General features: G+C 42.7%; 1 protein-coding gene across 1 annotated transcript; it reads left to right on the forward strand.

Moving 5' to 3' along the window:
- The first annotated feature begins 734 nt into the window (after positions 1–734).
- On the forward strand, positions 735–27839 carry LOC125133399 (calreticulin-like). The gene is given in 11 exon segments (XM_047791509.1): positions 735–828; positions 5728–5829; positions 8489–8692; positions 11983–12081; positions 13311–13472; positions 13475–13526; positions 14448–14451; positions 16303–16404; positions 17730–17873; positions 21640–21732; positions 27201–27839. Coding segments are annotated over 11 exon segments (1305 nt in total). The 3' UTR covers positions 27450–27839.

Consider the following 27839-nt stretch of genomic DNA (forward strand, 5'->3'; position numbering starts at 1 on the left):
GCTTGACATGGGCTCCTTTCTTTCTGCTCTTTTCTCAGACTATTCCAGGCCAAAGAGCAGCTTGGCAACTAGAGGGTGTTTAGAATGCAACTGTCTCATCACACACATGGGGAATCCAAGACCCAGAGAGAAGGAGTGGTTTTCCCAAAGTGACACAGAGTCAGCGGCACAGGTGTTTGTTGAACCCCGGTCTCTTACCTCCATCAAGGATGTATTGCCACTGCTGCAAGCTGCCAGGGGTCAGGTGGCCAGCAGGTAGTGGTACCAGTGGCCTCAGGGACAACATGAGTTTTCGATGTCTCAGACCTTGCATTAAAGAAACGACAGATTAAATTATGCAGGAATTGTGGTTGAATTGGAGAGTCAATGAATTAGTGATATAAACAGGTGTGAGGGGAGAGCTGATAGTGACAGCAAAGGCCATTGTCAAAGTACAAAAATCAGACAAAAAGAAACGAATTCAGATGAGGGGCTGAATGATGCAAAAGTCACAAGGGGCGTGTGTGTGTGTGTGTGTGTGTGTGTGTGTGTGTGTGTGTATGAAAGTTAATTCTGTCAGCTCTCAGACTTGACCATGAAAACTTGGCTGAAGAGACATTCTGAGACAAAGGACCTCTGTGCCCAGCTGGCTCAGACTTGCTGAGGACAGCACAGCAGGACCAAGGAACAGCCTGCTTCTCAGGCCTCTGACTGATAAGCTATTGGGACCATCTGTGCATTGTGGATACTCGGACATGCTGGGCCTGAGGAAGAATCACCCTGGACAGATGCCCAAACCCAAGAGGCCTGGTCCAGCTGGCCTTTCTAAGTCTCAAGTACAAACCGATGGCAAGGATCTCTCCAGAGGCTGCAGGGATGTGGAGGCAAGAGCAGGGGCCTTTGTTAACATACAGAAAGGAAAAAAGAAGGGAGGGAGATATATCAAAATGTTAGCAATGATCATCTTTGGGAGGTAGATTATGGAAATGAATGAAGCATCATTCAATGACAGCAAAAAATTTAAAAAAATTTTAATTGTTAATATTAATTAATATCATCATAATGATGTTAATTAATAATAACAATGATTATCTTAATTAATTTGGCCCTCATGCTAATATATCATTCCACAAACTTTTATTGAGTACAACTATTGGCACCGTGTTCCTTTCCTTAAAGAGTTTAAATATAATCCTTATGTATAGGCAAGAACACAGATTCTGAAAAGTGATTGCCAAAGATCATTATCCAGTGCTGTTGATCACACCATAAAGGCTTTTTAGTAGTTGATAAATATCTGAGTAACCGTGGTCAATGTGGCAGACATGTAGATAGCCTGACAGAGAGAAAGAAATAAGAAAGGTGCACAGGTATTCAGCAGGCAGGTGAGCAGAGACATAGGCCCACTGGTTTCATAAGAGCTGGATGGATTGCTGAAGGCAAACACATGGACCTCAGAGAGAAGTGAGTGCTCACCACCGAGCTGGAACAGTGGAGACAGAAAATTTTCAAAACAAACCCACACTTCTGCTGTACATTACCGTCTATTACAGAGCTTGAGTCTTCAAGAAACTAAATTTTTGCTTGGGATTCTCTACGTAAGAGGTCAGGGTCTGAAATTCCCTGGTGGCCTAGCTTTTAAGGACTCAGTGTTGTCACTGCTATAGCTCTGGTTTGATATCTGGCCTAGGAATCTCCGTGTGCCACAGGCATGGCCCCCCCAAAAAAAAGAAAGAAAGAAAGAAAGGTCAGGGTGTTTTACAATGTCTGAAAAACTTCTTCATTAAAAATACTAGATGAACCTAGAAATTATCATGCTGAGTGAAGTCAGCCATACAATGAGACACCAACATCAAATGCTTTTCACTGACATGTGGAATCTGAAAAAAGGACAGACTGAACTTTGCAGAACAGATGCTAACTCACAGACATTGAAAAACTTATGGTCTCCAGGGGACACAGTTCAGGGAGTGATTCATTTGCAAAGATTTTCTCCCACTCTTTGGGTTGTCTTTTCATTTTGTTTAGAGTTTCCTTTGCTGTGCAGAAACTTTTAAGTTTGATTAGGTCCCATTTTTTATTTTTGTTTTTATTGTAATTACTCTAAGAGGTGGATCTGAGAAAATGTTGCTTTCATTTATGTCAGAGAGTGTTTGGCCCATGTTTTCCCCTAAGAGTTTTGTAGTGTCTGGTCTTATATCTAGGTCTTTAATCCATTTGGAGTTTATTTTTGAGTATGGTGTTAGGGAGTGTTCTAATTTCATTCTTTTCCATGTGGCTGTCCAGTTTTCCCAGCACCACTTATTGAACAAGATGTCTTGTCTCCACTGTATATTCTTGCCTCCTTTGTCATAGATTAGGTGGCTATAGGTACGTGGGTTTAATTCTGGGCTTTCTATCCTGTTCCACTGATCTATATTTCTGTCTTTGTGCCAGTACCATATGGTTTTGATGATTGTTGCTTTGTAGTAGAGTCTGGAGTCCAGAAGCCTGATTCCTCCAGCTCCATTTTTGTTTTTCAGGATGTCTTTGGCTATTGCGGGTCTTTTGTGCTTCCAAACAAACTTTAAAATATTTTGTTTGAGTTCTGTGAAAAATGTCCTTGGTAATTTGATAGGGATTGCATTGAATCTGTAGATTGCCTTAGATAGTATAGTCATTTCAATAATATTGACTCTTCCAGTCCACGAGCATGGTATGTCTTTCCATCTATTTGTGTCATCTTTGATTTCTTTCATCAGTGTCTTAGAGTTTTCAGAGTACAGGTCTTTTGTCTCTTTAGGTAGGTTTACTTCGAGGTATTTTATTCTTTTGGATGCGGTGGTAAACGGAATTGCTTCCCTAATTTCTCTTTCTGATCTTTCATTGTTAGTGTATAGAAATGCACTATGTTGATTTCTGTGTATTGATTTTGTATCCTGCAGCTTTGCCAAATTCATGGATGAGTTCTAACAGTTTTCTGGTAGGGTCTTTAGGATTCTCTAGGTATAGTGTCATGTCATCTGCAAGTAGGGATAGTTTTACTTCTTCCTTTCCAATTTGGATTCCTTTTATCTCTTTTACTTCTCTGATTGCTGTGGCTAGGACTTCCAGAACTATGTTGAAGAGTGGTGGCGAGAGTGGACATCCTTGTCTTGTTCCTGATCTCAGTGGGAATTCTTTCAGCTTTTCACCATTGAGAATGATGTTAGCTGTGGGTTTGTCATATATGGCGTGTACTATATTGAGGTAGGTTCCCTCTATGCCCACTTCCTGAAGGGTTTTTTTAATCAGAAATGGGTCTTGGATTTTGTCAAAGGCTTTTTCCGCATCTATTGAGAGGATCATATGGTTTTTATTCTTCAGTTTGTTCATGTGGTGTATCACACTGATTGATTTGTGGATATGGAAGAACCCTTGCATCCCTGGGATAAATCCCACTTGATCATGATGTACAATCCTTTTAATGTATTGTTGCATTCAGCTTGCTAGCATTTTGTTGAGGATTTTTGCATCGATGTTCAACAGTGAAATGGGCCTATAGTTTTCTTTTTTTGTGGTATCTTTGTCTGGTTTTGGTGTCAGGGTGATGGTGGCCTCATAAAATGAGTTTGGGAGTATCCCTTCCTCTGCAATTTTTTGAAATAGTTTCAGAAGGAGAGGTGTTAGCTCTTCTCTAAATGTTTGATAGAATTCTACTGTGAAGCCATCTGGTCCTGGACTTTTGTTTGTTGGAAGTTTTTAAATCACAGTTTCAATTTCAGTTCTTGTGATTGGTGCATTCATCTTTTCTATTTCGTCTTGGTTTAGTCTTGGAAGAGTGTGCTTTTCTAGGAATTTTTCCATTTCTTCTGGCTTTTCCATTTTATTGGCATGTAGTTGGATATAGTAATCTCTTATGATCTTTTGTATTTCTGTGATATCTGTTGTTACTTCTCCTTTTTCATTTCTAATTTTATTGATTTGCGTCTTCTTTTTTTCTTGATAAGTCTGGCTAAGGGTTTATCAATTTTGTTGATCTTTTCAAAGAACCAGCTTTTTGTTTCATTGATCTTTTCTATGGTTTTCTTCGTTTCTATTTCATTGATGTCTGCTCTGATCTTTATGATTTCTTTCCTTCTACTCACTTTAGGTCTTGTCTGTTCTTCTCTCTTGAGCTGCTTTAGATGTGAAGTTAGCTTGTTTATTTGCACTTTTTCTTGTTTGCTGAGGTGGGCTTGTATTGCTATAAACTTTCCTCTTAGAACGGCTTTTGCTGCATCCCATAGGTTTTGGAGTGTCTTATCTTTGTTGTCATTTGCTGCTAGGTATTTTTCAATTTCCTCTTTGATTTCTTCAGTGATCCATTGGTTGTTTAGTAGCATGTTGTTTAGTCTCTTTTGTAGTTTTTTTCTTGTTGTTGATGTCCAGTCAAACAGCGTTGTGGTCTGAAAAGAAGCTTGATATGATTTCAATTTTCTTAAAGTTACTGAGGTTGGATTTGTAGCCCAAGATGTGATCAGTCTTAGAGAATGTTCCATGTGCACTTGAGAAGAATGTGTATTCTGTTGCTTTTTGATGGCATGTCCTATAAATATCTATTAAGTCCATCTGGTCTAATGCTTCATTCAGGGCCTGTGTTTCCTTATTGATTTTCTGTCTGGTTGTTCTGTCCATTGCTGTAAGTAGGTTGTTAAAGTCCCCCACTATGATTGTGTTATTGTTGATTTGTTCTTTTAAGGTTGTTAGCAGTTGCCTTATATATTGTGGTGAACCTATGTTGGGTGAGTAGATATTTAAAATTGTTATATCATCTTCTTGGATTGATCCTTTGATCATTATGTAGTGACCTTCCTTGTCCCTTAAAATATTCTTCATTTTAAAGTCTATTTTGTGTGTTATGAGTTTTGCTACTCCAGCTTTCTTTTGATTCCTGTTCGCATTGATTATCTATTCATAAAATATAACATATAATAGCAGTGTGTATATGTTAGTTCCAACACACCCAGGTTATTGACACTGATATAACCCACTAATTTTATTCAAATTTAAAAAAACCATCTGTGGGGAGAAGATGAAATAAATGCTACCCTCAAAGCTTTTTCCATCTCAGACTGCCAGATTGCCTCATGACTCTGAGACCAGGTGGGCCCAGGAAGTGGGCCCCGTCAGCAGCTCTGAGGCATAAGGTCAGAAGGGCACTAAAGGTCCGGATGGAGTGTTAGGTCTCAAAAAGGATTGCTTCTTTGTCTTCGTGCTGTCTATGCCAAAGCAAAACAAATTTATCAGCATCTCCTTGAAACTGCAAAGGAGAGTGTAAAGAGTTTAGGCAATAAAAAAGGGTAAGTGGAAATGGCTTGTTCAATATCATCATTACTAATTTAAGACTTTCATAAAATGATGTAGCTAATCTCTTTACTTGGTTATCTAATTTTATTTATTTATTTTCACTAACATAGCTATTTATAAGGGCTCAGTCCTACAACTGTATTTTCTACCTGCTTGTAAGAGAGCGTTTTAGGCCTTTCAACCAAACATGGTTGGTTTTTAGGATTGAACTTTCATTGGGGAGGGAGTGGTCGAGTATGAATGGAGCACTAATGACAAGGTAGTGCAGGAATGGTGGGGTCCAGGCACAGAGAAGGAGGGGGTTTTCAGGAATATTGGCATTCTCTTCTGACATCCCCTTACTGTTCCTGCGAGTTCTATCACGCTTAGTTGCACGTCACTGTCTTTAAAAAAAACACAAATCATTTTGCTATGTCGCTTTTTTGGTCTTTAACCCCATAGATGGATGGAAAAAACAGCGGGTGGAATCTAAACACAGGCCGGACTACGGTAAATTTCAGCTCATTGCAGGAAGATTTTACAGAGACAAAGAAAAGGACAAAGGTAATTACTAGAATTTGGGAATATTCTAATTAACCGGGAAAGTTCTGACTTTTATACACCTGTTTTTATTCATGATTACCAATTCACTTCTCTTTCTTAGAATAAAAAGAAGTAGTAGGTGGAGAAGAATGATGTGTCCACAAAAATAATAATGTATTTATTGAATAACAGACATTTAAGACTAAGTCCCAAGACACATTCTCCCGTTAATCTTCATAACGACTTCATGAAATGGCTACTATTATATCCCCAGTTTTGCAGAGGGCCTCAGAGAGGTTTGATAATTTGCCCACGGCTGTATTCACCACTGGCCAAAGGTGGGCCTGAGACCTGATTCTAGGTCTGACTCCAGCACTGTATTCATTACCCAGGGCTATACAGCTTTCCCCAACCCTGGGATTTTTTTATGTAACCCTCTGCACTTGAAAGCGCTTAGATAACCTCTGAATACGGCTCCCTTTGGAGCTGCTTGTTACGGCGGAGAGCTGAGCAGGCAGACCTAGGGCTTTGCCTTGCTGGCAGCATCGTCTGGGCAGGTCTTTTCCTTTCTCTGAGCCTTGATATTAGACGGAGATAATGATGGTCATTGGTCAGGGCCGCTGGAAGAGCTGTACTGTTACGAGGGAAGGGGAGCTCTGAGGACAAGGCCTCTAGGCAATGATTTTTGGTCTGAGAAAGCTTTTGTCCTATAAATAGAATCCATTGATTGTCCTCTGGAATGATTTCCCATCTTCTCTCTCCTGGCTACTGTTATGAATCTCATTTTCGTGTTTATTAAAGGAGAGAATTACGAATTGGCTTGAACGTTTAAAAACTCATTTAAATCCACGCTGGAAAATTGTTTCCAGAGGATACAGAACCGGAGACTGAATGACCTTCCCTGGCAGCCTGCACAGACACCATCTCCTTTCATTTTGGTTTCTTGGTTTGCTCCCAGTGCCTCATCCCTCTTCGGTTCATGACCCCCACCCCCGCCCCCGCCACCCCGGTTATCTAAAACGGTTCTGGGTACCAATGAGGCTCAGAGGTGGGGGGGAATGACATGCAGTGGAGATTCAAGGTTTGGTCTTCTCTGCCTATGGGCTCAGGGCTCTTTCCTTTGTGTCTAGCCCTCCCTCCGTGAAGTCTTCTCCAGCTGCTTTAGCCTTACTCGAGGTCTTTGGGGAAATAAGCATACTCTTTAAAATATAGACAGCTCCAAATGCAATGTTAGACATGAAAGTGCTTAGCACAGAGCCTGGTGTGCAATAAATGCTTAAGAGACCTCTGAGTCAGGACCTGTGATCCTTCTGTGCAATTTAATGCATGTTAAGTGTTTTCTCTATGCCAGAGTTTGTCTTAGATCTTTATGTTAAAGATGCCCCTGCTCTTCAGGAGCTTAAAAATTATTCAAAGAGACCGAAATGAACTTAATTGCAGCATAGCATGACCCAGGGAAGTACAAAGAGCTATGAGATCATGAAGGAAGAACTCTCACTAAGCGTGAATAATCATAGTCCCTTGCTTTTTATACTGACAGTTTACAAAGTGCTTCTCACATCTCTTAGCCACTTGACTTTCACAAGAATGCTCTGGGGTCTGATTAATTAATTATCCACACTTTGCTGATGAGGAAGCTGAGACTCAGAGAGTTTAAGTGACAGAGCCATAACCATAAAGCTGGTCAGCAGCTTAGAATAATGGAAAGATCACTCACGTGGGAGTCTGGACACTTGGCTTGTGTGTCTGTCACTTGTGACTGTGTGATCTTAGATAAGTAACTTTCCCTCTCTGGGTCTTAGTTTTCTCCTCTATAAAGTAATGTAGTTAGACTAGAAAGGCTCTAAGACCCCTTACGGCTATGATGCTCTCTGGAGGAGGTGATGAAGTTTCAGGTTGGGGACTCTGCAATTAGACTGGTTGTGTGATTCTGGACAAGTGAAATAGTCTCAGTGATTTCATGGTAAAGTAGAGCTATTAGTAGGGCCCACCTTATGAGGTTATTATGAGGATTAAGGGCAGCAGTGCATCTGAATGAACTATATTTCCTGGTAAAGAGGAAGTGATCAATAAGGGTTAGCAATGTTTATTATTTATTCTAAGAGGCCGTGCTGGGCCTCTTCCTACCACAGCAGTTGTGCATGGCAGAGCCCGACTCTGGCTACCCAGGGGGTCTCTGAAGAAACAAAGCTTTGTTCTATAAATCTTCAGAACAATATTTAAGTACCTCTTGAAAATCAGAGGCAGTGTTTATAAGGGAAAGAAAGAATTAGACAGACATGGCTTAAAAATCCCAGTTGAAGAGTTCTCTTGTGGTACAGCCTCTTAAGGATCTGGCATTGTCAGTGCTGTGGCTAGGGTTCCTGGCCCAGGAACTTCCATATGCTGCAGGTGCAGCCTCCCAAAAAATCCTGGTTTAGTTCCTCACTAGCCATGTGGCCCTAGGCAGGTCACTTCACCTTCCCATGACTCAGATTCCCAATTTGTAAAAGTGAAAATAATACCTGTTTTGCAGGGTTGCTCCGAGGCTTGAATAAGATGTGTGTAAAGCATCTAGCATAGCACTTGGCACGAAGTTGTTGTGTGAGAAAGTACCAGAAATTAGTGAGAGCAAGTGCTGGGATTCTCTGGCTGCTTTTAGGGTATTTAAACCTAAAGATTCTGTGCTCTGTGCTCTTAGGTCTCCAGACCAGCGAAGATGCCAAGTTTTATGCCCTCTCAACCAGGTTTAAACCATTCAGCAATGAGAACGAGACCTTGGTGGTTCAGTTTTCAGTAAAATACGAGCAAGGCATTGATTGTGGTGGCAGGTATGTGAAACTCTTTCCTGACACCTTGAACCAGGAGGATATGCACTCTGAATCCGAGTATTACATCATGTTTGGTAAGCTCTTTGATGGCAGTCGCTATCAGCCCCATGAAGTCGTTTTTTTTTTTTTGTCTTTTTGTCTTTTTAGGGCCACACCCATGGCATATGGAGGTTCCCAGGCTAGGGGTCCAATCTGAGCTGTAGCCGCTGGCCTACATCATAGCCACAGAAACATAGGATCCGAGCCATGTCTGCGACCTACACCACAGCTCATGGCAACCGTGGATCCTTAACCCACTGAGCAAGGCCAGGGATCTAACCCATATCCTCGTGGATGCTAGTTGAGTTCGTTAACCACTGAGCCATGATGGGAACTCATTTTTTTTCCCCCATGAGGTCTTAATGAGTGCCACTGTAGTTGCAGAAACGGCTCAGAGAGGCCTGGAACAGCAAGTTTCTAGTGTGATGGCTCTACTTCCCTCCGCAGTAAGACTCTTCAAAGACCTGAGAGAAGCAACTCTAAACCTAAATGTTAATATAAATAGAACAGAGGTGGACGTCACCTGGTATTAACAAGACTGTAGTACAGAAAGACATTCCCTAGTTCCCGGGATCAGAACCTATAGATACCCTCAAATGTCCCTACTACAATAAGGCATTGTGCGCTGAAGGAGGTTCCTGCCTTCAGGGAGAGAGGCATGGAAGGTCAGGGAAATCACCCATTTTGAACATCTGTAGTGCATCCAGAGTGTTGCATCTGTAACCTCAGGATGTCACTAGGCCTCTTTGGGTACAGGCCAGCTCTTACTTAGCTCCTACCCTAAGCACAGTTACAACGTGGTGGAGATGAGGAGTTCCCGTGGTGGCGCAGTGGTTAACGAATCCGACTAGGAACCATGAGGTTGCGGGTTCAGTCCCTGCCCTTGCTCAGTGGGTTAACGATCCGGCGTTGCCGTGAGCTGTGGTGTAGGTTGCAGACGCGGCTCGGATCCCGAGTTGCTGTGGCTCTGGCATAGGCCGGTGGCTACAGCTCCAATTCGACCCCTAGCCTGGGAACCTCCATATGCCGCGGGAGCGGCCCAAGAAATAGCAACAACAACAACAACAACAAAAAAGACAAAAGACAAAACAAAAAACAAAAAAAAAAACAAAAAAACAACGTGGTGGAGATGAAAAAACTCAAGAAATGGCATGTGGGCTATGGATCCAGCATTGTCAACTGCAGTGGCTTGGGTTGCTGCTATGGCATGGGTTTGATCCCTGGCCCAAGAATTTCCACATGCTGTGGGCAGAGGCAAAAAACAACAGCAAAAACAAACAAACAAAAAAACCAAAAAGCAAAAAACAAAACAAAAACAAAGAAAAAGCAAAACCCAAACCCAAGAAACAACAGCAGTTAATTCAACTCCCAAATCACTGATGAAGAATGTGGACTTTACTGACTGTTTTTGCACAAATTTAGAGGAAAGGATTAAACCACATCATACAGCCACATTTCCTTAAAATTTTAATATTTTTTATCTTTTTCCAAGAAGCTTCATATCTCTCTCTTCAAGCCCTCACCAAAATCCTCCTCCTCAGCAGCTTCACCCTTTTTCTTCTCTTCTCCCTCAACTCTCTTTCTTATTTATCTCTTTTCTTATCTTCAATCCCTCTCTTGTGTAGACCACTGCAGCACTCTGCGGGTCTAAAATGTGTGTCTGCTCATCTCTGTTTTTTCCAGAATCCACCCTTCTCCAAGGAAATTGTATGTACATGATGGTTGTCGTAGGGAAATTATAAATAGAGGGTTTTTTTTTAATGTGATTTTTTTCTTTTCATATGAATATTATTTATTTGATGCTCAAACAACCCAACAAGTTTGGGCTGTTATCATCTCCATTTACAGATGAGAAAACAAAGGCAAGGAGTTTGCCCAAGGTATTTTGAATTCAGTCTGTCTGGCTGTAAAGCCTGGGCTTTTTCTACTCTACCCTTTTGCCTTCTCTTTTGTGGGGACACAGGTATATGAATCATTTTTTTTAAAAAAGAAAGAAAGACATACTTTAAAAAAGATATTGAAAAAAAGATATTGATGAGATTCTATGAGATCGCAAAAGATAGCATGACTTAGTCCAACTGGGGCTTTTTGAAAAAGGTATTAATTATTCTTTGAGGAATAGGTTGGATTTTAATAAGCAGAAAAGGAAATGGAAGAAATGTAATGAGGGCAAAGGAAACTGCACATACAAGATCTCAGAGCCATGAAATTCAAACGCAGGTAGAAAAATGATGAGACTAGTGTGGCCAGAGCACATTGTGTGTGTGCGTGCGCGCGCGCACAGTGTTTAAGGTAGAGAGCAAGAATGTGGGAAATTAGGTTGAAAAACTAGGTTAAAACCTATTTTTTGGACCTTTATCAGGTTAGGTTGTCTGGGCTCAGAGTCACAGATCAACAGTTTCCTCTAAAGTTTTCACAAGGCAGAAAGAGCTGCAGGCTCTATTTCTAGGTAGGCTTGGGTTTAAATCCCAGCAATGCTAATTATTAACTGTTGGGCCTTTTGCAAGTTGCTTAACTTTCCTGGGCCACAATTTTCCCAGCTAAAAGCAGAGAGGGTAATACCTACTTGTTGTGAGAATTCAGTGACGTGGTATAAAGTACCTGGCGTAGAAGAGGCCTCAAGTTTGGTTTGGTCAATGGGAGCCCTGACAGAAGATAGCAGCTAGGGAGGAGACTTGTGTCCCTTGACTTAAAGTCACAGCTTCTCTCCTGGATGCCCTCTCTGCAGGACTCTCTCTTCTGGGCTCTGGTAACCACCCCTTCTCCTGGGCCCTTCAAACCTAGGGACAGGAATAGCCCTACTGCTGCTGGTCCAGAGCATAGCACTCTTCCTTATATTTTCTCAGTGCCCTGCTCCTACCATTTAAAATAATCCCTTTATTAAATTCTCCTCAAATATTCCTAAATGTTTGTGTGCTATCTATTTCCTACTGGGACCCTGATGATTACACAGACTATGTCTGTCTTGGCCACAGGACAGGCTGACTGCCTAAAAGTGGTATAAAACCATGCACTGGGGAGTTCCCGTCGTGGCACAGTGGTTAACGAATCCGACTAGGAACCATGAGGTTGCGGGTTTGATCCCTGGCCTTGCTCAGTGGATTAAGGATCCGGCGTTGCTGTGAGCTGTGGTGTAGGTCGCAGACACGGCTTGGATCCTGCGTTGCTGTGGCTCTGGTGTAGGCCTGCGGCTACAGCTCCAATTCAGCCCCTAGCCTGGGAACCTCCATATGCCACAGGAGCAGCCCAAGAAATGGCAAAAAGACAAAAAGACAAAAAAAAAAGACAAAAAAAGAAAACCCATGCACTGGGATTTAATTTCCAGGCCCTGACATCTGTGGCTTTGGCAACAACAAAGTAGGAGCCATCCTTTGCTATCAAGGGAAATACCATGAGAACAACAAGACTATCAAGTGCAGGGTGAGTGTGTGGGCTGGTCCTCAACCTCAAGGGAGGATAACCATTTTGTATATGTTATCGGATTTAATCCTTTCAAAGACCTTATAAATTCAATCCTATCATCTCCATTTTGCAGATTAGAAAACAGACTTAGGGAAGTGCTCTAAAGTATAGGAGTTCACATAGATGCAATTGATCTGAAAGCTGAGGAAGTCATATAAGTTTGTCTCTTAGAACAATGCTCAGCATGGCTTGGTTTCCCACTGCTAGATGTTGAAAGAGATAGGGCAGGTGGGGAGTGCTGCACTTAGAAGTGGGTGGTGAGTTTACCTTAGTAACATCGGGGTTAGAGAGATCTAGGTTGGCCGGAGGATAGTGGCTGGATTTCATCAGCAGCTCGATAGGAAATCACTGAATGTCAGTTCTGTGCTGGGCCTTAGGCTGGGGCTAGAGTGATCCAGGCATGGCCTCTGACTTCACAGAACTCAGAATCCAGTGAAGGTAAGAGTCAAGCAAAGGAGAATGACTGCCTAGTATAACTAGGCTCTAGGAGCACAGAGGAAGCCCCTGACCCAAACTGGTGGCTTAAGAAATGTTTCATAGAGGTTTCCCCTGTGCCAAGGTTTGAATCATGACCATGAATAATTAGCCTTGTAAAGGAAGGTGACAATTTTAGGGAGGATTGAGCTACTGAAAGAGGTAATCACATGAGAAAAGTCAAGAAGACTTTAGAAAGAGTGGCACTGCAAGAAATTTGGCACAACTAGAGCAGAAGAAAGAGGTAGAGACTGAGTCTAATGAAGCCCCTAGGTCCTGGGTCAAAGGAGAACTTATGTTCCAGGCAAGGTCCTTTCCTAACAGGACTGTACTGGGGCCATACATTCATGGGCTCCCTGGGATCCTCCTCAGAGTAGGCCTTGTCCTGGAACCTGCAGATACACCGGATGAATCAGACATGATCCCACTGTTGAGAAACTCAGAGCCTGGTGGGACAGACAGTAAAACAGACAAAATCAGGGATTGACCGTTGCTGTGATGGAGGGAAGGATGGGAGCTGGGGGAGCCCAGGAGAGTGTCTACTTAGGAGAATGAGACCCTAAGTCTCTTTCCCAGAGAAATGGGACGAGGGATGTGGTAAAGAATGTTTGTGAACATATGGGAGGTGGCACTCAGGAGCTGATTGTCTGTTTTAGGTCATGCACTTAGTGCTTGAGGTCCAATAGGGAACTGAAATAATCCTCATTCCCTTTCTAGATCATAAAGACACTCACCTGTACACTCTGATTATCCGCCCTAATGCTACTTATGAGGTCAAAATAGACAACCAGCAAATAGCAGCTGGGGATCTGGAGAATGACTGGGCCTTCTTGCCTCCCAGGAAGATCAAAGACCCCTATGCCCAGAAACCAAGGAAATGGATGAACGTCTGCAAATAGAGGATCCTGAAGATAGGAAACCTGAGATCAGAGGGTGTTTGGGAAGCAGGTGGGGATCTCAGCTGTGAGGTTGGACCAAGGAGGCTGGGAACAATGGAGCAGAAACCAGGGACATCAATCCCTCAAGGAGGGGTCCAGCTAAGTATCGGTATCAAAGAGTCATGGAGGGAATAGGGAAGCACCTCACTTTTGCTGAGGTTCTGTTGCTTCTTCGGGCAGCTTCCATGAAGATAAGGAAACTGATGCTTAGAAAATGAAGTGACTTGCCCGAGCACACATACTTTAGCACCAGCATTTGAACCTGTATCTCTTTGACTGCAAAGTTATTAATATGGGAAATATATGGGGTATACTCACTGATTTATTAATACTCACTGGAAGGCTGCACTGGATAGAGCTATGAAGAGAACAATCCAGGGACCGAGAATCCTCCTGGGATTCAGAGTCTAGTGAGGAATGCAGACAAGTACCCAGATGAAGGTCACACTGTGTAATCAGTGGTAAAAGGGAAGCCAAATCCTTTGGGAGCCCCAAACAGGCTTCTGACCCAGTCCGAGCTGGGGTGCAGCTGGTGGTCTGGGAAGGAAGAGGCAATGAGGACTGGGGTTGGAGATATGGAGTCAGACAGATACAGGCTTGTATCTGAGGTCCACCATTTACTAACCATGAAACGCCACCTATAAACAGACCTTGAGCAAGGAACACAACTGCTATTATGAAAGTCAGTTACATAGCAGGGGTTATTATAGTATCTATGGGTGAAGGTTGTTGTGAAGATTAAATGAGTACATAATAAGCCCTTAATATATGGCATTTATATTTATATATTAGCCATGTACTGAATTTCCCCTTTTTTTTTTTTTGGTATTTCTAGGGCTGCACTTGTGGCATATGGAGGTTCCCAGGCTAGGGGTTTAATCGGAGCTGTAGCTGCTGGCCTTCGCCAGAGCCGCAGCGACGTGGGATCTGAGCCGTGTCTGCAACCTACACCACAGCTCACGGCAATGCCGGGTCTTTAGCCCACTGAGCAAGGCCAGGGATCGAACCCGCAACCTCACAGTTCCTAGTCGGATTTGTTAACCACTGAGCCACAACGGGAACTCCCATGTACTGAATTTCAAACAGTGAATTCATTAGAGCAATGGAAATTGAGTTGGAAGAAAGACATTCCAGAGACTGAGAACAGCAGGAATAAAGGTGGAACAGTTAGGTGAAAGTAACTGGTTATGTAAAGAAGTGAAAGTAGCAATTTAGTGTTTGGGGAGCATAAAATTCAATAAAGCAACATGGATGGACCTAGAAATTGTCATGCTAAGTGCAGTTAGTGAGACACAAACGTCATGTGCTATCACTTATATGTGGAATCTTTTAAAAAAGGACACAGTGAACTTCTTTGCAGAACAGATACTGACTCACAGATTTTCAAAAACTTATGGTTTCCCAAGGAGACAGGTTGTGGGGGAGGGATGGGTGGGCTGGGGGTTTAGGATGGAAATGCTGTAAAATTGGGCTTGATGATCATCCCACAACTATAAATATAATAAAACTCACTGAGTTAAAATAAAAAAGGATAGAAAGCCCTGATTTAAAAAAAATTCAAGGTAGAGAGTGGTTGGAATAAGGTGGAATGGTCTATTGGAGCCAGGCCCTGGAGGACTTCCCCTGCTGTGCTGCTGCTTCACAGGTCAGGGCAGATTCAGCCTGATGAAGAAAAGATGCCCAGAGTTAAGCATGGAGCAGCGGGGCACCCAGCAGCGAGAATCCATTCCCTAAGGAGAAGCCTGCAAAGAGGTGGCCAGTGGGCCAGCCATGTATAGGGAGACTCAGTGGGCTCCAATTCCAGGGGAAGGGAGTATAGTCAGGGAATTAAAGCAGGTGATTGGGCAGTATCTGGACCTTCAGCAACAGGAAAAGGAGAGACTAGGTTATTTCCAGGCTGGCAGGCAGGCTCAGAGCAGCCTCCTGGTGAGGACAGTGCATCTGATGTAGTCAGGATTGGCTCGAGGCCTGGGGGAGAGGAGAGAGGCTGCAGGCCGCTGTGCTCCCTGTTCAGTCGTCCTAGAAAAGGTGGAAACTCGATAGTTAGTCTGGGCTCTATCAAAACTGTAACCCCCAGAATCGGATGCTGACTGTTAATGTCTCAGGAACCGCGAAGCAGCTGAAACAGCCCAGGGGCCAGGGAGCTCTGCAATTCGCAATACTGAGGCAGGTCTCTGAGTCTAGTGCACTTGACATTGAAGCCTTTGGTCAGTCTGGGCAAATGGCCAGCACCAAGGTGAAGTGCCAGGTAGACAGAGCAAAACTTTGGAGGCTCCACAGCAGAGGAAATAATGAAAGTTGGAGTCGGCAGTGACTTGGAGCTCTGTTTTAGGAGATAGAAAGGACTTGGGGTGCAAGGGAGGACTGATCCAGGTCAGGGAGCACCCTGGGGTACAAGGCGGGTCACTAAGAGAGGCCTTCAGGAAGACAGACCCAGGCTAGAAGGCTCGTTCTGAGAATAGGGGCGCATGATTGGGGACAAGAGAGTTCCAAAGATAAGGGAAATTCCCGTCTTATTTGAACTCAGAATTCTCAAGATCAGAAGGATAGGGAATTTGCAGAGAGGCTGGAGTTGATGGAAGTCTTTTTCTTTGCTGGGTGTCTTGGATTTGTCTGCAGTCCTGAGCTGGGCTTTCCTAGGGGTGAGGACTAGAGGGCGGCAGGGGTAGGGTACTAGGTCCAACCCAGCTGTACTCTGGACCCCAGTTTCATTCCATTCCCTGCCCCCTCCCCATCCTCATGGAGGAACATTTTGTTTTAGGACTGGGAAGACTGAATTCATCCCAGACCCGAATGCCAAAAAGCCAGAAGATTGGAATGAGGCAATGGATGGGGAGTGGGAAGGGCTTCTGATACCAAACCTGAAGTATAAGGTGAGCAGCCTCCCCTTCCAGTTGGTGTAAGAGATAAGGCAGGAGGGATGTAAATGTTCATTTACAGGACAGAAACACTGAGGTCCTGTAGTCTCTTCCTTCTTTTCCCCAGCTCCTTCTCTAAGGCTGTAGCCACATCCAGACCCCGCTCTCAGAGCTGTGCCCATCTGGGAGAAGGTGGGCTGGTCGAGGTGGATGCTCAGAAGCAGAGATCCAGGCAAGGGGTTTGTGCAGAGTGCTGGAAAGCATCCAAAGGAACATTGTCAAAACAGGAAATGGGTCTGGGTCAGGAACCAGAAGTCGCAGAGGTGGTCCCAAAAGGGGAAGGGTGAGACATGAGTGAGCCGAAAGGTGTTGGGGGGAGGGGAGGAGCTTCTTTAGCTAAGTCCTGACCTCCCGTCAGGAGCAAGAGGGAGCTAATTAAGGAATCAACTCTTCTTTTTTTTTTATAATTTTTTTTATTTTCCCACTGTACAGCAAGGGGGTCAGGTTATCCTTACATGTATACATTACAATTACATTTTTCCCCCACCCTTTGTTCTGTTACAACATGAGTATCTAGACAAAGTTCTCAATGCTATTCAGCAGGATCTCCTTGTACATCTATTCTAAGTTGTGTCTGATAAGCCCAAGCTCCCGATCCCTCCCACTCCCTCCCGCTCCCGTCAGGCAGCCACAAGTCTTTTCTCCAAGTCCATGATTTTCTTTTCTGAGGAGATGTTCATTTGTGCTGGATATTAGATTCCAGTTATAAGTGATATCATATGGTATTTGTCTTTGTCTTTCTGGCTCACAGATGATTGGATTCGGAAGATGTGGTATATATACACAATGGAATACTACTCAGCCATAAAAAGAATGACATAATGCCATTTGCAGCAACATGGATGGAACTAGAGAATCTCATAAGGAATCAACTCTTAAATGGCCCGGAGGTAAAACTGACTGAAGCAAGCGTGGTTTTATTTGGCCACAGTTTCCTGTGCTGCTTTCAGGGAAGAGAATGGCCCCCAGTGCAGAATCCTTAGTGGTGTTCCCTGAAGCTAAACTTTCTGAACTCCATAGACAAAACTTTTGCAGAGAGCAGGTACCAGGCTCAGAATGGGTTTCTGCCACCTCGTTTGGGTCCCTCTGGGTAGAAAGGGGATCTTGGGAAGAGTCATCAGCATCAACTCAATTCAAAGAAGGGGAAGGAAGCCCCAGATATCTTGCTCTGAATCCTTATGCCTAATACACAACTATCTTTATAAATCGATTGGCCTTTCTGACTGCATGTGAAGAATGAAAAAATACTAATACCACACTTACTCTGGTTCTTTGCTTAGGGACAATGGAAACCCCAGATCATTGACAATCCCAATTACCAGGGGGAATGGATTCATCCAGAAATAGACAACCCTAAATATAAGCCTGATCCCACCATTTGTCACTATTATGACATCAGTGTCCTCGGCCTGGACCTTTGGCAGGTAAAGTTCTCTGGGCTCAGAGCCACTGAACAATTCCTCTAAAGTTTCCACAAAGTAGAAAGAGCTCCAGGCTGGAAATTATAACGACTTGAATGAGTCTTGAGCTTTCTAAATTTCAAACTGCTCATCTTTAAAGTGGGGCTGATTTTATATACTCTAATAATTTTCGTAGCTAAAATTGATTGAGTCTCTACCATGTCCCAAACACTGTTTCGAGACTGCAAATGAAATTTTTTATTTCTAAATGTGAAAACTGATATTCAGAAAAGTTAGCTAATTTGCCCGAAGACACGTCTGGTCAGCAGAAAAACTAGAATTTGAGTCAGGCGTTTCTTTCTTTTTTCTTTTTCCTTTTTTTTTTTTGTCTTTTGTCTTTTGTCATTTTAGGGCCATACCCATGGCATATGGAGGTCTCCAGGCTAGGGGTCAAATCAGAACTGCAGCTGCCAGCCTACACCACAGCCACAGCAACACCGGATCTGAGCCGCATTGGTGATCTACACCACAGCTCACAGCAACACCAGATCCTTAACCCACTGAGCAAGGCCAGGGATCGAACCTGCATCCTCGTGGATGCTAGTCAGATTCATTAACCACTGAGCCACAATGGAAACTCCAGAATCAGGCTTTTCTGAGGCTAGATTCAGGGTTCTAATACTTTATACTGCCAGGCCCATCCTATATGAATGTTGTGGGGTTCTGGAAATAAAAGGAAATCAAAGATGTGGTAAAACTTTGAAATATCAAAATCCTCAGGGAGTTGCTGCTGTGGCACTGTGAGTTAAGAATCTGACTGCAGGGTCACTGCGGAGGCCCAGGTTTGAGGTACAAGTTCCCATGGTTATCTCTCCTTTTTTTCAGTTATCCCTTTTTAATAAATAATGGGAACTTTTTACATCTTGTAAAAATATGTGGTCGTATTAATTTGCCTAATCTGATTGTTTCATTGAAATGCATTGGTTTTCTTTTTCCACTGATAACATTAAGGCACCCACTATAAACTGTATCTTTGTTCATCTACAAAATTTTAAAATTATTTGGCACTAATCGCTCTGCATTCTATCTTCCTCCTCAAGTAGGCAAAGCTTTCTGTTTGAGAATTTAAACCATGCTGAAGGAGTGCGTCTCAAACTTTAACAGGCATGTACATCACTCAGGAGCTTAATAAAATACAGATTCTAATTCAGCAGGTCTGGGATGAAGCCTGAGAGACTGCATTTCTCAGACTCCAAGATTATCTCTTTTATCTTTTCTTTCCTCTTGCGACACAGTTCTGTGCAATGCTGACCTCACCTTTGCAGGAATCCTTTCCTTTCAAGTTCTAATTGAGTCTGGCACTCACAAGTGCTACTCCTCCCTACCTACTCAGCCAGCCCGGCACATCCAGTTTATTACGGGGTCCCAGCACCTTATCAAAAAAGCCTAGTGACTCTCAGCTTGGAGACGGGTGGGAATTTCCAAGCCTGGGATTCCAGCTTTCTCTGTGAGTCCATTGCCCTCCTGATCAGGTCCTAGTCTAGCTAGCAGGTTAACCTTCCTGCTTAGTCCCTGACCCATCCTGCTGTCTGTTCGGACATTTCCATACACAATCCCTTTTCTTTTGCTGTCCTTTCCTATCCTTTTATTTTCCCTTAGGCAGAAGGAACTGCATTCTTTCATCAGGACAGAGGCTAGGAGGAGAAGGCAGTGAACAAAGAAAATTCTTTCTCTTAGCTTTAGGACTCCTTATGATCTTTGAAGGAACAGTGACACAAAATGCAAAGAGGACAGCCCAGCTCTAAAGCAAAGCACATTGACATTCCTTAGGTCATATGATTTGTGTCACAGCCCTGTGAGGCTGTATGGTGAGACGTATCATCTCCATTTTACTCATCAGGAGGTGGGGAGGCTCAGAGGTGACTTGACTTGTCAAGATCCTGTAGCCAGAAGTGCCCAAACCTGTACTCTTTCTATTTTATGATTCAAGTAGGATATCACAGGTAAGCAGGTAACTTTCAGTGAATTAACTTTTACAGGCTTTTGAGTTCCTGTTGTAGCTCAGTGGTAATGAACCTGACGAGTATATGTGAGGATGCACATTCAATCCCTGGCCTCGCTCAGTGGGTTAAGGATCCAGCATTGCTGTGAGCTATGGCGTGGGTCACAGACGTGGCTCAGATCATGAGCTACTGTGGCTGTGGTGTAGGCCAGCAGCTGCAGCTCCAGTTTGACCCCTAGCCTGGGAACTTCCACATGCCATGAGTGTGCCCCTGAAAAGCAAAACTTCTACAGGCTTTACAGTCTCACAAAGCTCTTTCTCACTTGTTCTTTTCTTCTGAGAACTGTATGAACAAAGGGAAATGACATTTTCTCCACCTTCCAGATAAAAACATGGAGACACAGAGAGGATATGCGTAGACCAAGTCACTTGGCTATTGAGTTTTAGGAAGATCCTGATTCTCAGTTCTAGGCAGAGCCTTGAGTTTAGTATAAGTGGGATGGGGGAGGGGGCACCAAAGAGAACAGGGGACATTAGAAACATTTCTCATCAGAGTACAAAAAATGGAAGAGCCAACACCTGAGCAATTCTCTAGCCAAGACTGCTGATAACTCAAAAGAGGAAACAATCCCAAAGGTAAAGAAGAAACATTTAATTGCATAAGGAATTATTAAAACCAAGTTTTAAAATGGCTCATGGGAAAAATAACAATCTCTACTCAACGTACTATTTTGTCGTTTATTTTTCTGCTAAAGGCAGTGTTGGTGGGATGATGTGAGCCACATAAAAGTCTTTCTTATTTAAAAGGTCAAACAAAACAAAACATTTTTCAAAACCTGGGGAAGGGACACATGATTGCTCATGCTGCAAACTTTCTCTTGGTCAATTAACTTGTTGATTTATTTAACATAGTGCTGAAGTAAAAAAATCCTCAGTGAACTTCCTTTTGCTTCTTTTGAAACATATCTAGATACTGAAAAGTTATGGTAATAACTGTTACAACTTATTGAATGACTGTTATTTGCTAGACACTGTGCTTTACATGTATTATTTCTAATGCCCATGACAACACTGCGAGGGAGTTATTTTTAATACTTTAGTTATGAGGGAATGGACTCAGAGGAGTTGAGTAACTTCCCCAAAGTCACACAGCTAGTATGTAGTTGAGCTGGTCTGTCTGACTCTATGACCTCTGCTCTTTCTGTTCTGTTCCTTCATCATTAAATCAGTAAACACTGAACTTACTATTTGTCGTTGACTTAATTCATCTTTTTTCTTTATTTGTAAATATTAAATAAATATCTTGAGAAAATAGAGAAATGTAGTAGAGAATCTAAGTTGTGCTTTACTTCTTGTCAAACCTTTTCTTTTCCCTATGTTCTTTTAGTTTTTCTGATTATATTAAGGAGATAACTTTAAAAAGGGCATCTATATGTGGCAGCTGGGGTAGATGTTGTCAATGTGAGCTGTGACAAGAACCCCTGGGTGGCATCTTGGAGCCTAGCAGGGTGATGAAAATTTCTGCACAGTCCTCTAAAACAGTGGTCAGAGGCTTGGGGAGCACAGAACCTTGGGAAACCAATTAACTTCTTCCTAGAGCAGATCAGCTAAGGCAGTACAGCATTCTGATCCTCTGTATTATTAATCATCTTTGTATTTCCTCACTGCACCTCAATTATTGATTAAAATCTCTGGGCCTCTGGCCTGGGAATTTGCATTCAACAAAGCTTCCAGTTGATTTTTTAAAGTCCTTCAGCCTAGTTGTAATAATCCCATTGTTTTCAACAGGTGAAATCAGGAAGCATCTTTGACAATTTCCTTCTTACAAATGATGAAAAGTTTGCGGAAGTGGTTGGAAATAAGACCGGAGGAATAAGAAAAGTAAGATTCCCCACCCGCCCTGAGTTCCACATGTCTGACTCCTCAGTTATGCACTGTTCTTTGCCTTTTAAAAATTGGTCTCCCAGTCGCTGTCTCATTTGCTGGTTACATGGCCCTGAGAGTCAGGATAAAGGACTCCTTGGACATTTACAACCTTGCACTTGACTCTGTGAACACTTTCCAAGTCTTCCCACTTAGCCCTTAAAACAACCCAAGACACACACACACACACACACACACACACACACACACACATTTTTTGCTTTGCTTTTTAGGACTGCATTCGAGGCATATGGAAGTTCCCAGGCTAGGGATCTAATCAGACCTACAGCTACCAGCATACACCACATCCATAGCAACACAGGATCCAAGCTACATCTATGACTTATACCACAGCTCATAGCAACACCAGATCCTTAACCCATGGTGTGAGGCCAGGGATTGAACCCATGTCCTCATGGATGCTAGTCAGGTTTGTTGCCACTGAGCCACAATGGGAACTCCCCAGCAAGACATATTATTATTCCCATTTTTCAGATGTAGGAACTGAGATTCAGAGAGTATATATAAACTGTGCAAGGTCACAAACAACTTTTAACTTGTCGAATTAGAATTCACATTCCTTCTGTGTCACAATCGCTGCTTACAGTGTGTGATCTGGAAGGGAGTCACTGAACCCACTTCTGATGGAAGACTTGGAAAAGGAAGGAAGGTATTGGTGCTGTTTACCAGCTTCCCTGCTCTCCTAGAACTGTTTTATGGGCGGAGGGGTACTTGTGACAAAGTAGGGCTTTGTGGCAGAGCCTTCTAAGTGGTGTCATCCTTCATCCAGACATCCTGGCTCTGTAGGAAGGGCCATTGAAATAGGTTTGTGACCAGTGCTTGATTACCCAAGAGGCAGACTAAGCTCATGCTTAGAGCACCAGCAAAGCGTAGGCATTTAAAAGAAATTTTTGAGAGAACTTTGATATTTTAATATTTTCAAAGAAGCATTGATGTAGTCATCATGGAAAAAACAAAAATTAGACTTTTTTACACGTTTTAGGTGTTTTTTGTTTTTTTGTTTTGTTTTTTAGGGCCACACACAAGGCATATGGAAGTTTAGGCTAGGGGTCAAATCAGAGCTACAGCTGCTGGCCTACACCACAGCCACAGCAACTCAGGATCCAAGCTTCATCTGCAACCTACTCCACACACAGCTCATGGCAACGCTGGATCCTTAACCCACTGAGCAGGCCCAGGGATCGAACCTGTGTCCTCATGGATACGAGTCAACTTGTATCTGAGCCACAATGGGAACTCCTAGGGGTTTCGTTTGTTTTTTAATTTTTCTTTTACTTTGAGCTTATCGTCTAATATTATTTTATTAAAGAAATAGTGCATATTGTTTAGGAACATGAGTTTTAGAGCTACATTGCTTAGTTCAAATCCAGGCTCCATTACTTACCAGCTGTATGACCTTGGGCAAGTTATTTAACCTCTCTGATCTTCAGTCTCCTCATCTATAAATTGGGGGTGATGATAACAGTTACAAGTTCCTGGGAGTTCCCGTCTTGGCGCAGTGGTTAACGAACCGACTAGGAACCATGAGGTTGCGGGTTCGGTCCCTGCCCTTGCTCAGTGGGTTAACGATCCGGCGTTGCCGTGAGCTGTGGTGTAGGTTGCAGACTCGGCTCGGATCCTGCGTTGCTGTGGCTCTGGCGTAGGCCAGTGGCTACAGCTCCGATTCGACCCCTAGCCTGGGAACCTCCATATGCCGTGGGAGCGGCCCAAGAAATAGCAGAAAGACAAAAAACAAAAAACAAAAAACAAAAAAACAGTTACAAGTTCCTAGCATAGCATAAGTGTTCAATACATGGTACTTATTATTAATAACTTATATATTCACTTGGCAAATATTTTGTTGAGTGCTTGTTCAAAACACTGTTGTAGTGGGGGGGAATATACCAGTGAAATAAAACAGAGACGTTTCTGCCCTCATGGGGCTTATATTCAGTCGGCGGAGACCAACAGGAAGCATATAAAGAAGTGCATATATATAAGTGAGGTAAGCTACAGAGAACAGTACAGCAGTAGAGTAGGCTGTGAACATGGGGGTTTTGCTCTTTGGTCAGGAGAGACCTTGGTGAGTAGGTAACATTGAAGAGATTTAGGAAAAGAAAGGAGCAAAAACCACAGGTGTCCAGGAAAAAAAGCATTCTGGTAGAGAGAATAGAAAATGCCAAGTTCCTGAAGTATTAGCCTAATCTGCTTGCCCAAGAAAGAATAAGAAGGACAGTGTAACTAGAGCTGAGTGAGAAAGAATGAGAGCAGTTGGGGCCATTTCTGAATAAAATGGGGAGCCATCAGAGCCATTTTTAGCAAAGGTTTGATATGAACCGGTTCAGAGATTAAGATGTTATTCTGGCTGCTGTGTTGCAAAGGACTATAGCAATAAAAAAAAAAAAATACTGTGGTGGAGCAAAGACCGGAACAGGTAGTAGTGATAGAGAGAAATGCTCAGATTCTAGATCCATTGTAAAGGCAAAAGCCACAGTAGTGATATAAAACATGAGTGAGAGCAAACAGAGATAGATGGCTCCAAGGATTTTGACCCCAGTGATCAGAAGGATGGAGTTATTAAGATAGGGAAGAACAAGGAAGAAATAAATTTGGGGTAAGAGTAGGGAGAGAAATAAATTACATAATTGTTAAATCAGATATGATTCTTAGAAGTCCACATGCCAATGAGGCCATTGGATATAGTCTGAATAAGAGATATAAATTTGTGAGTCAACGTTCTATGCATAATATTTAAAGCCCCATGAAGCTGGATGAAATCTCATAAGGAGTGGGTATATATATTTCTATATTTCTATATTTCGAGATGAGGGAGATAACGTAGAACCAGCACAGAAAGGAGAAAGAGTAGCCAGCAAGGTTGGAAGAGAACTGGGACAGTATCCTGTAGGCCAAGTGAAGAAAGTGTTTTAAGGGGAAAAACAGTGTTCATTTGTGTCAAATGGTCAAGAAAGATGAGGACTGAGAATGGACCACCGAATTTGGTAATATGGAGTTCACGGGCAACTCTGAGAAGAGCAGTTTCAGTGGACAGGTATAGGGAAAAAATGGGTTCAAAAAAGAATGGAAAGGAGTTCCTGGTGGCTCAGCAGGTTAAAGACACAGCATTGTTACTGCTGTGGCGTGGGTTATATCCCTGGCCCAGGGAACTTCTGCCTACCCTGGGCATGGCCAAAAAGAAGAAAAAGAAAGAAAGAATGGAAGGAGAACAAGTAGAAAAAACAAGTATAAACTAGGCTTTTGAGGAGTTTTGCTATAAAAAAGTTAGACAGAATAGGATGGTAGGTAAAGGGAAATGTTGGTCAAGATTTTTTATATATAGTACATTTTTCTGCCTGCTTGTATGTTAATGGGGATGATACAATAAAGAGAAAAGCAATAAAGGAGAGAAAAAAGAGAATTTCTGGAGCACTGTCCTAGAGAACATGAGAGTGGATGAGAGCCGGTGCCCAAGAAGATGGGTTGGCTTTCTACAGGAGTATGGATATTTCATCCATAGTCACAGGGATGAAGAATGACTATATAAGAATAAACACAGGCAGGAGGGTCGATGTGGTGCTGGGAGCATATGTAGTTGGGTTTTCTAGGAAGCAGACACCAAGAAGAAGGCGTTAGAAATGTAAGCCATTTATTGGGGATAAGGCCTGGGAAAAATGCAGGGTAGAGGGTGGAGGCACAGGCACCTGTGAGAGGACAGAGGAAAAGAAAGATTGGGTAGGAATTATGACCAAGTGCAGAGCAGCTCTGAGAAAGCCCAGCATGGCTCCAGGAGAAAAGGAGAGGAGAGCGAATCAACCACAGCAACATAGAAGGCTCACCATTTAGCTCTAAGGGCTCACTTGAGTTCAGCTATAATGAGTTTAATATGAGGATAATCAGTTTGTTTTTATTATTTTCTCTAGCCATTTTCTCTGCTTAGATGCAGGTGTAGCAAGTTGGATTTAATCCTAAATCCAGACTTAGAGGATTTGCCCAACTAAGGGGTGGAAGGGTGAGGGAGCCAAGGGTATTTCCAAGAGGGTAATCACATAAAAATAAAGAGGAAAGTGAAGGCATGAGTTGGTTGAGGTCTAAGGAAAAGAAAACGGCTCAATAGATGGTTATAGGTCTGAGTGGGCTTGAGGAGTTGGTAGAGTTGGGGGTCTTTGGTTACCTTTGGCAAGAACTGTTTTGGTAGAGAGTGGAGTGAGGAAACCAATTAGTGAGCAGAGCACAGAAGGAAGTGAGAAATAGAGGCACTAACTGTAGCCAGTGCTTTCCAGGCATAATAAAATGAAGAGCTGGAGTTCCTGCTGGGGCTCAGCATGTTTAGAATCCAGCTAGTATCCATGAGGATGCAGATTCCATCCCTAGCCTTGCTCAGTGGGTTAAAAGATCCAGTGTTGTCATGAGCTGTGGTGTAGGTCACAGATCTGGCGTTGCTGTGCCTGTGGTGTAGGCCAGGAGCTGCAGCTCTGATTTGACCCCTAGCCTGGGAACTTCTATATGCTGCGGGTATGGCCCGAAAAAAGAAAGAAAAAAAAAAAATGAAAGAAAACGAAGACCCAACTGAGAAAGAAATTTTCTCCCTAATACTGTGGGAATCACAACAAGAAGTCAAGCCTTGGTCCCAGTAGGATTGTTAAAGTCTCCAGCCTACTGGGCATGCAGGTTCTCAGTGTAGTTTTGTTCCCTGGGTAAAAGACTATTTGGCCTAGATTCTCTAGGTGATAGAATTAAAGCCCTAGAGGAGTTTGCATTCTGTCCTTTCTTTGAGGCCCTTCTGAGTAGAAAAATTTATGAAGCTGGCTGTGAAGATCAAATTCTAGAATTTGGATGAACACATTAAGGAACACAGAAGTCCCATTTCTGACCTAATGTAAGTTTGAACTGGTTACAGTTCAAAAGCAAATTCAAAGAGTTCTATAAAAATTGTTTTTCTGTGCTGTAGCAGAAGGAGGGCCAAACTCGGGGCCACAAAATCTGGTTTCTAATGCTAGTTCTACCACTCACTAGCTGTATAGCTTGGACAAGACACCTAATCAGTCTGAACCTCATATCCCTCATCTAGAAATTGGGACTAGTAACACTTAACTTCAGCTATTGCTGTGAGTCATAGAAATATGTGCAAATGTCTCTCACCGTGCTTAGTTGTGCTGAAGGCATTCGGGAAATGTTTATTGAATCCAGGCCAATTTTATTTATGATCAGATCTCTCTCTCTCTCTCTCTCTCTCACACACACACACACACACACACACACACACATTCACACATTTCTCTCCACCCCACACATAGTGAAAACTTGTGTGTAAATAAACACCATACCAGAAATCTTAAAGCGTGTGGGAAGATGCCAAACATTCCTAAAGGGAGTTAACTTTGTTTATACCATCTGTAAATTATTTTGAAATTCCACACTCTAAATAGGACATAGAGAAGCAATGGAGAGAACTGCATGAAGAAATGGAAAAAAGAAAACAACAAGAAGAGGCCAAGAAGAAGAATGAAAAAGAGAAGGAAAGGGAAGGTGACATCGGGGGGACTGAAGAAGAGGGAAGTGAAGAGGATTCAGCTGAGGAATCAGGAACTAACAGGCAGCTGAAGGAAGATGATGCTGAAAGAGCATTTCTGGATAAACATGCAAAAGTCCACGTTGACCAGAAGGATAAACTGTAACTGGGTAAAAAGTGGTTACTGCTCAGAGGCAAACCATATTGCTTAGAAGGAAAAATGTTCATGAAGCTGGCAAAATCTGGGTCGCAAAATAACTTGCTCTTTGAATGAACATTAGATTTATATTTCTGTCCCATCTCCTTTGCTCTGTATGACTTTGGGAAAGGTGCATCACCTCTTGGGTCTTTTATTTTCTTATCAATGGAAAGGGAGTGATAATTCCTATTTTATAAGGTTGTCATAAGGGTTAAATTAGCTATGTGTGTAAAGTGCCTGATATAAATACAGTCAACAAATAGTAGCTCTTCCTACTTATCATCATGATATTTATGAAATTAACAGTGAAAAATCTTCTGTATACACATGAACCTCACTTTCAATTTATTCCAGTAT

Source organism: Phacochoerus africanus, chromosome 8 (assembly GCF_016906955.1).
Source record: "Phacochoerus africanus isolate WHEZ1 chromosome 8, ROS_Pafr_v1, whole genome shotgun sequence".
NCBI lineage: Eukaryota > Metazoa > Chordata > Mammalia > Artiodactyla > Suidae > Phacochoerus > Phacochoerus africanus.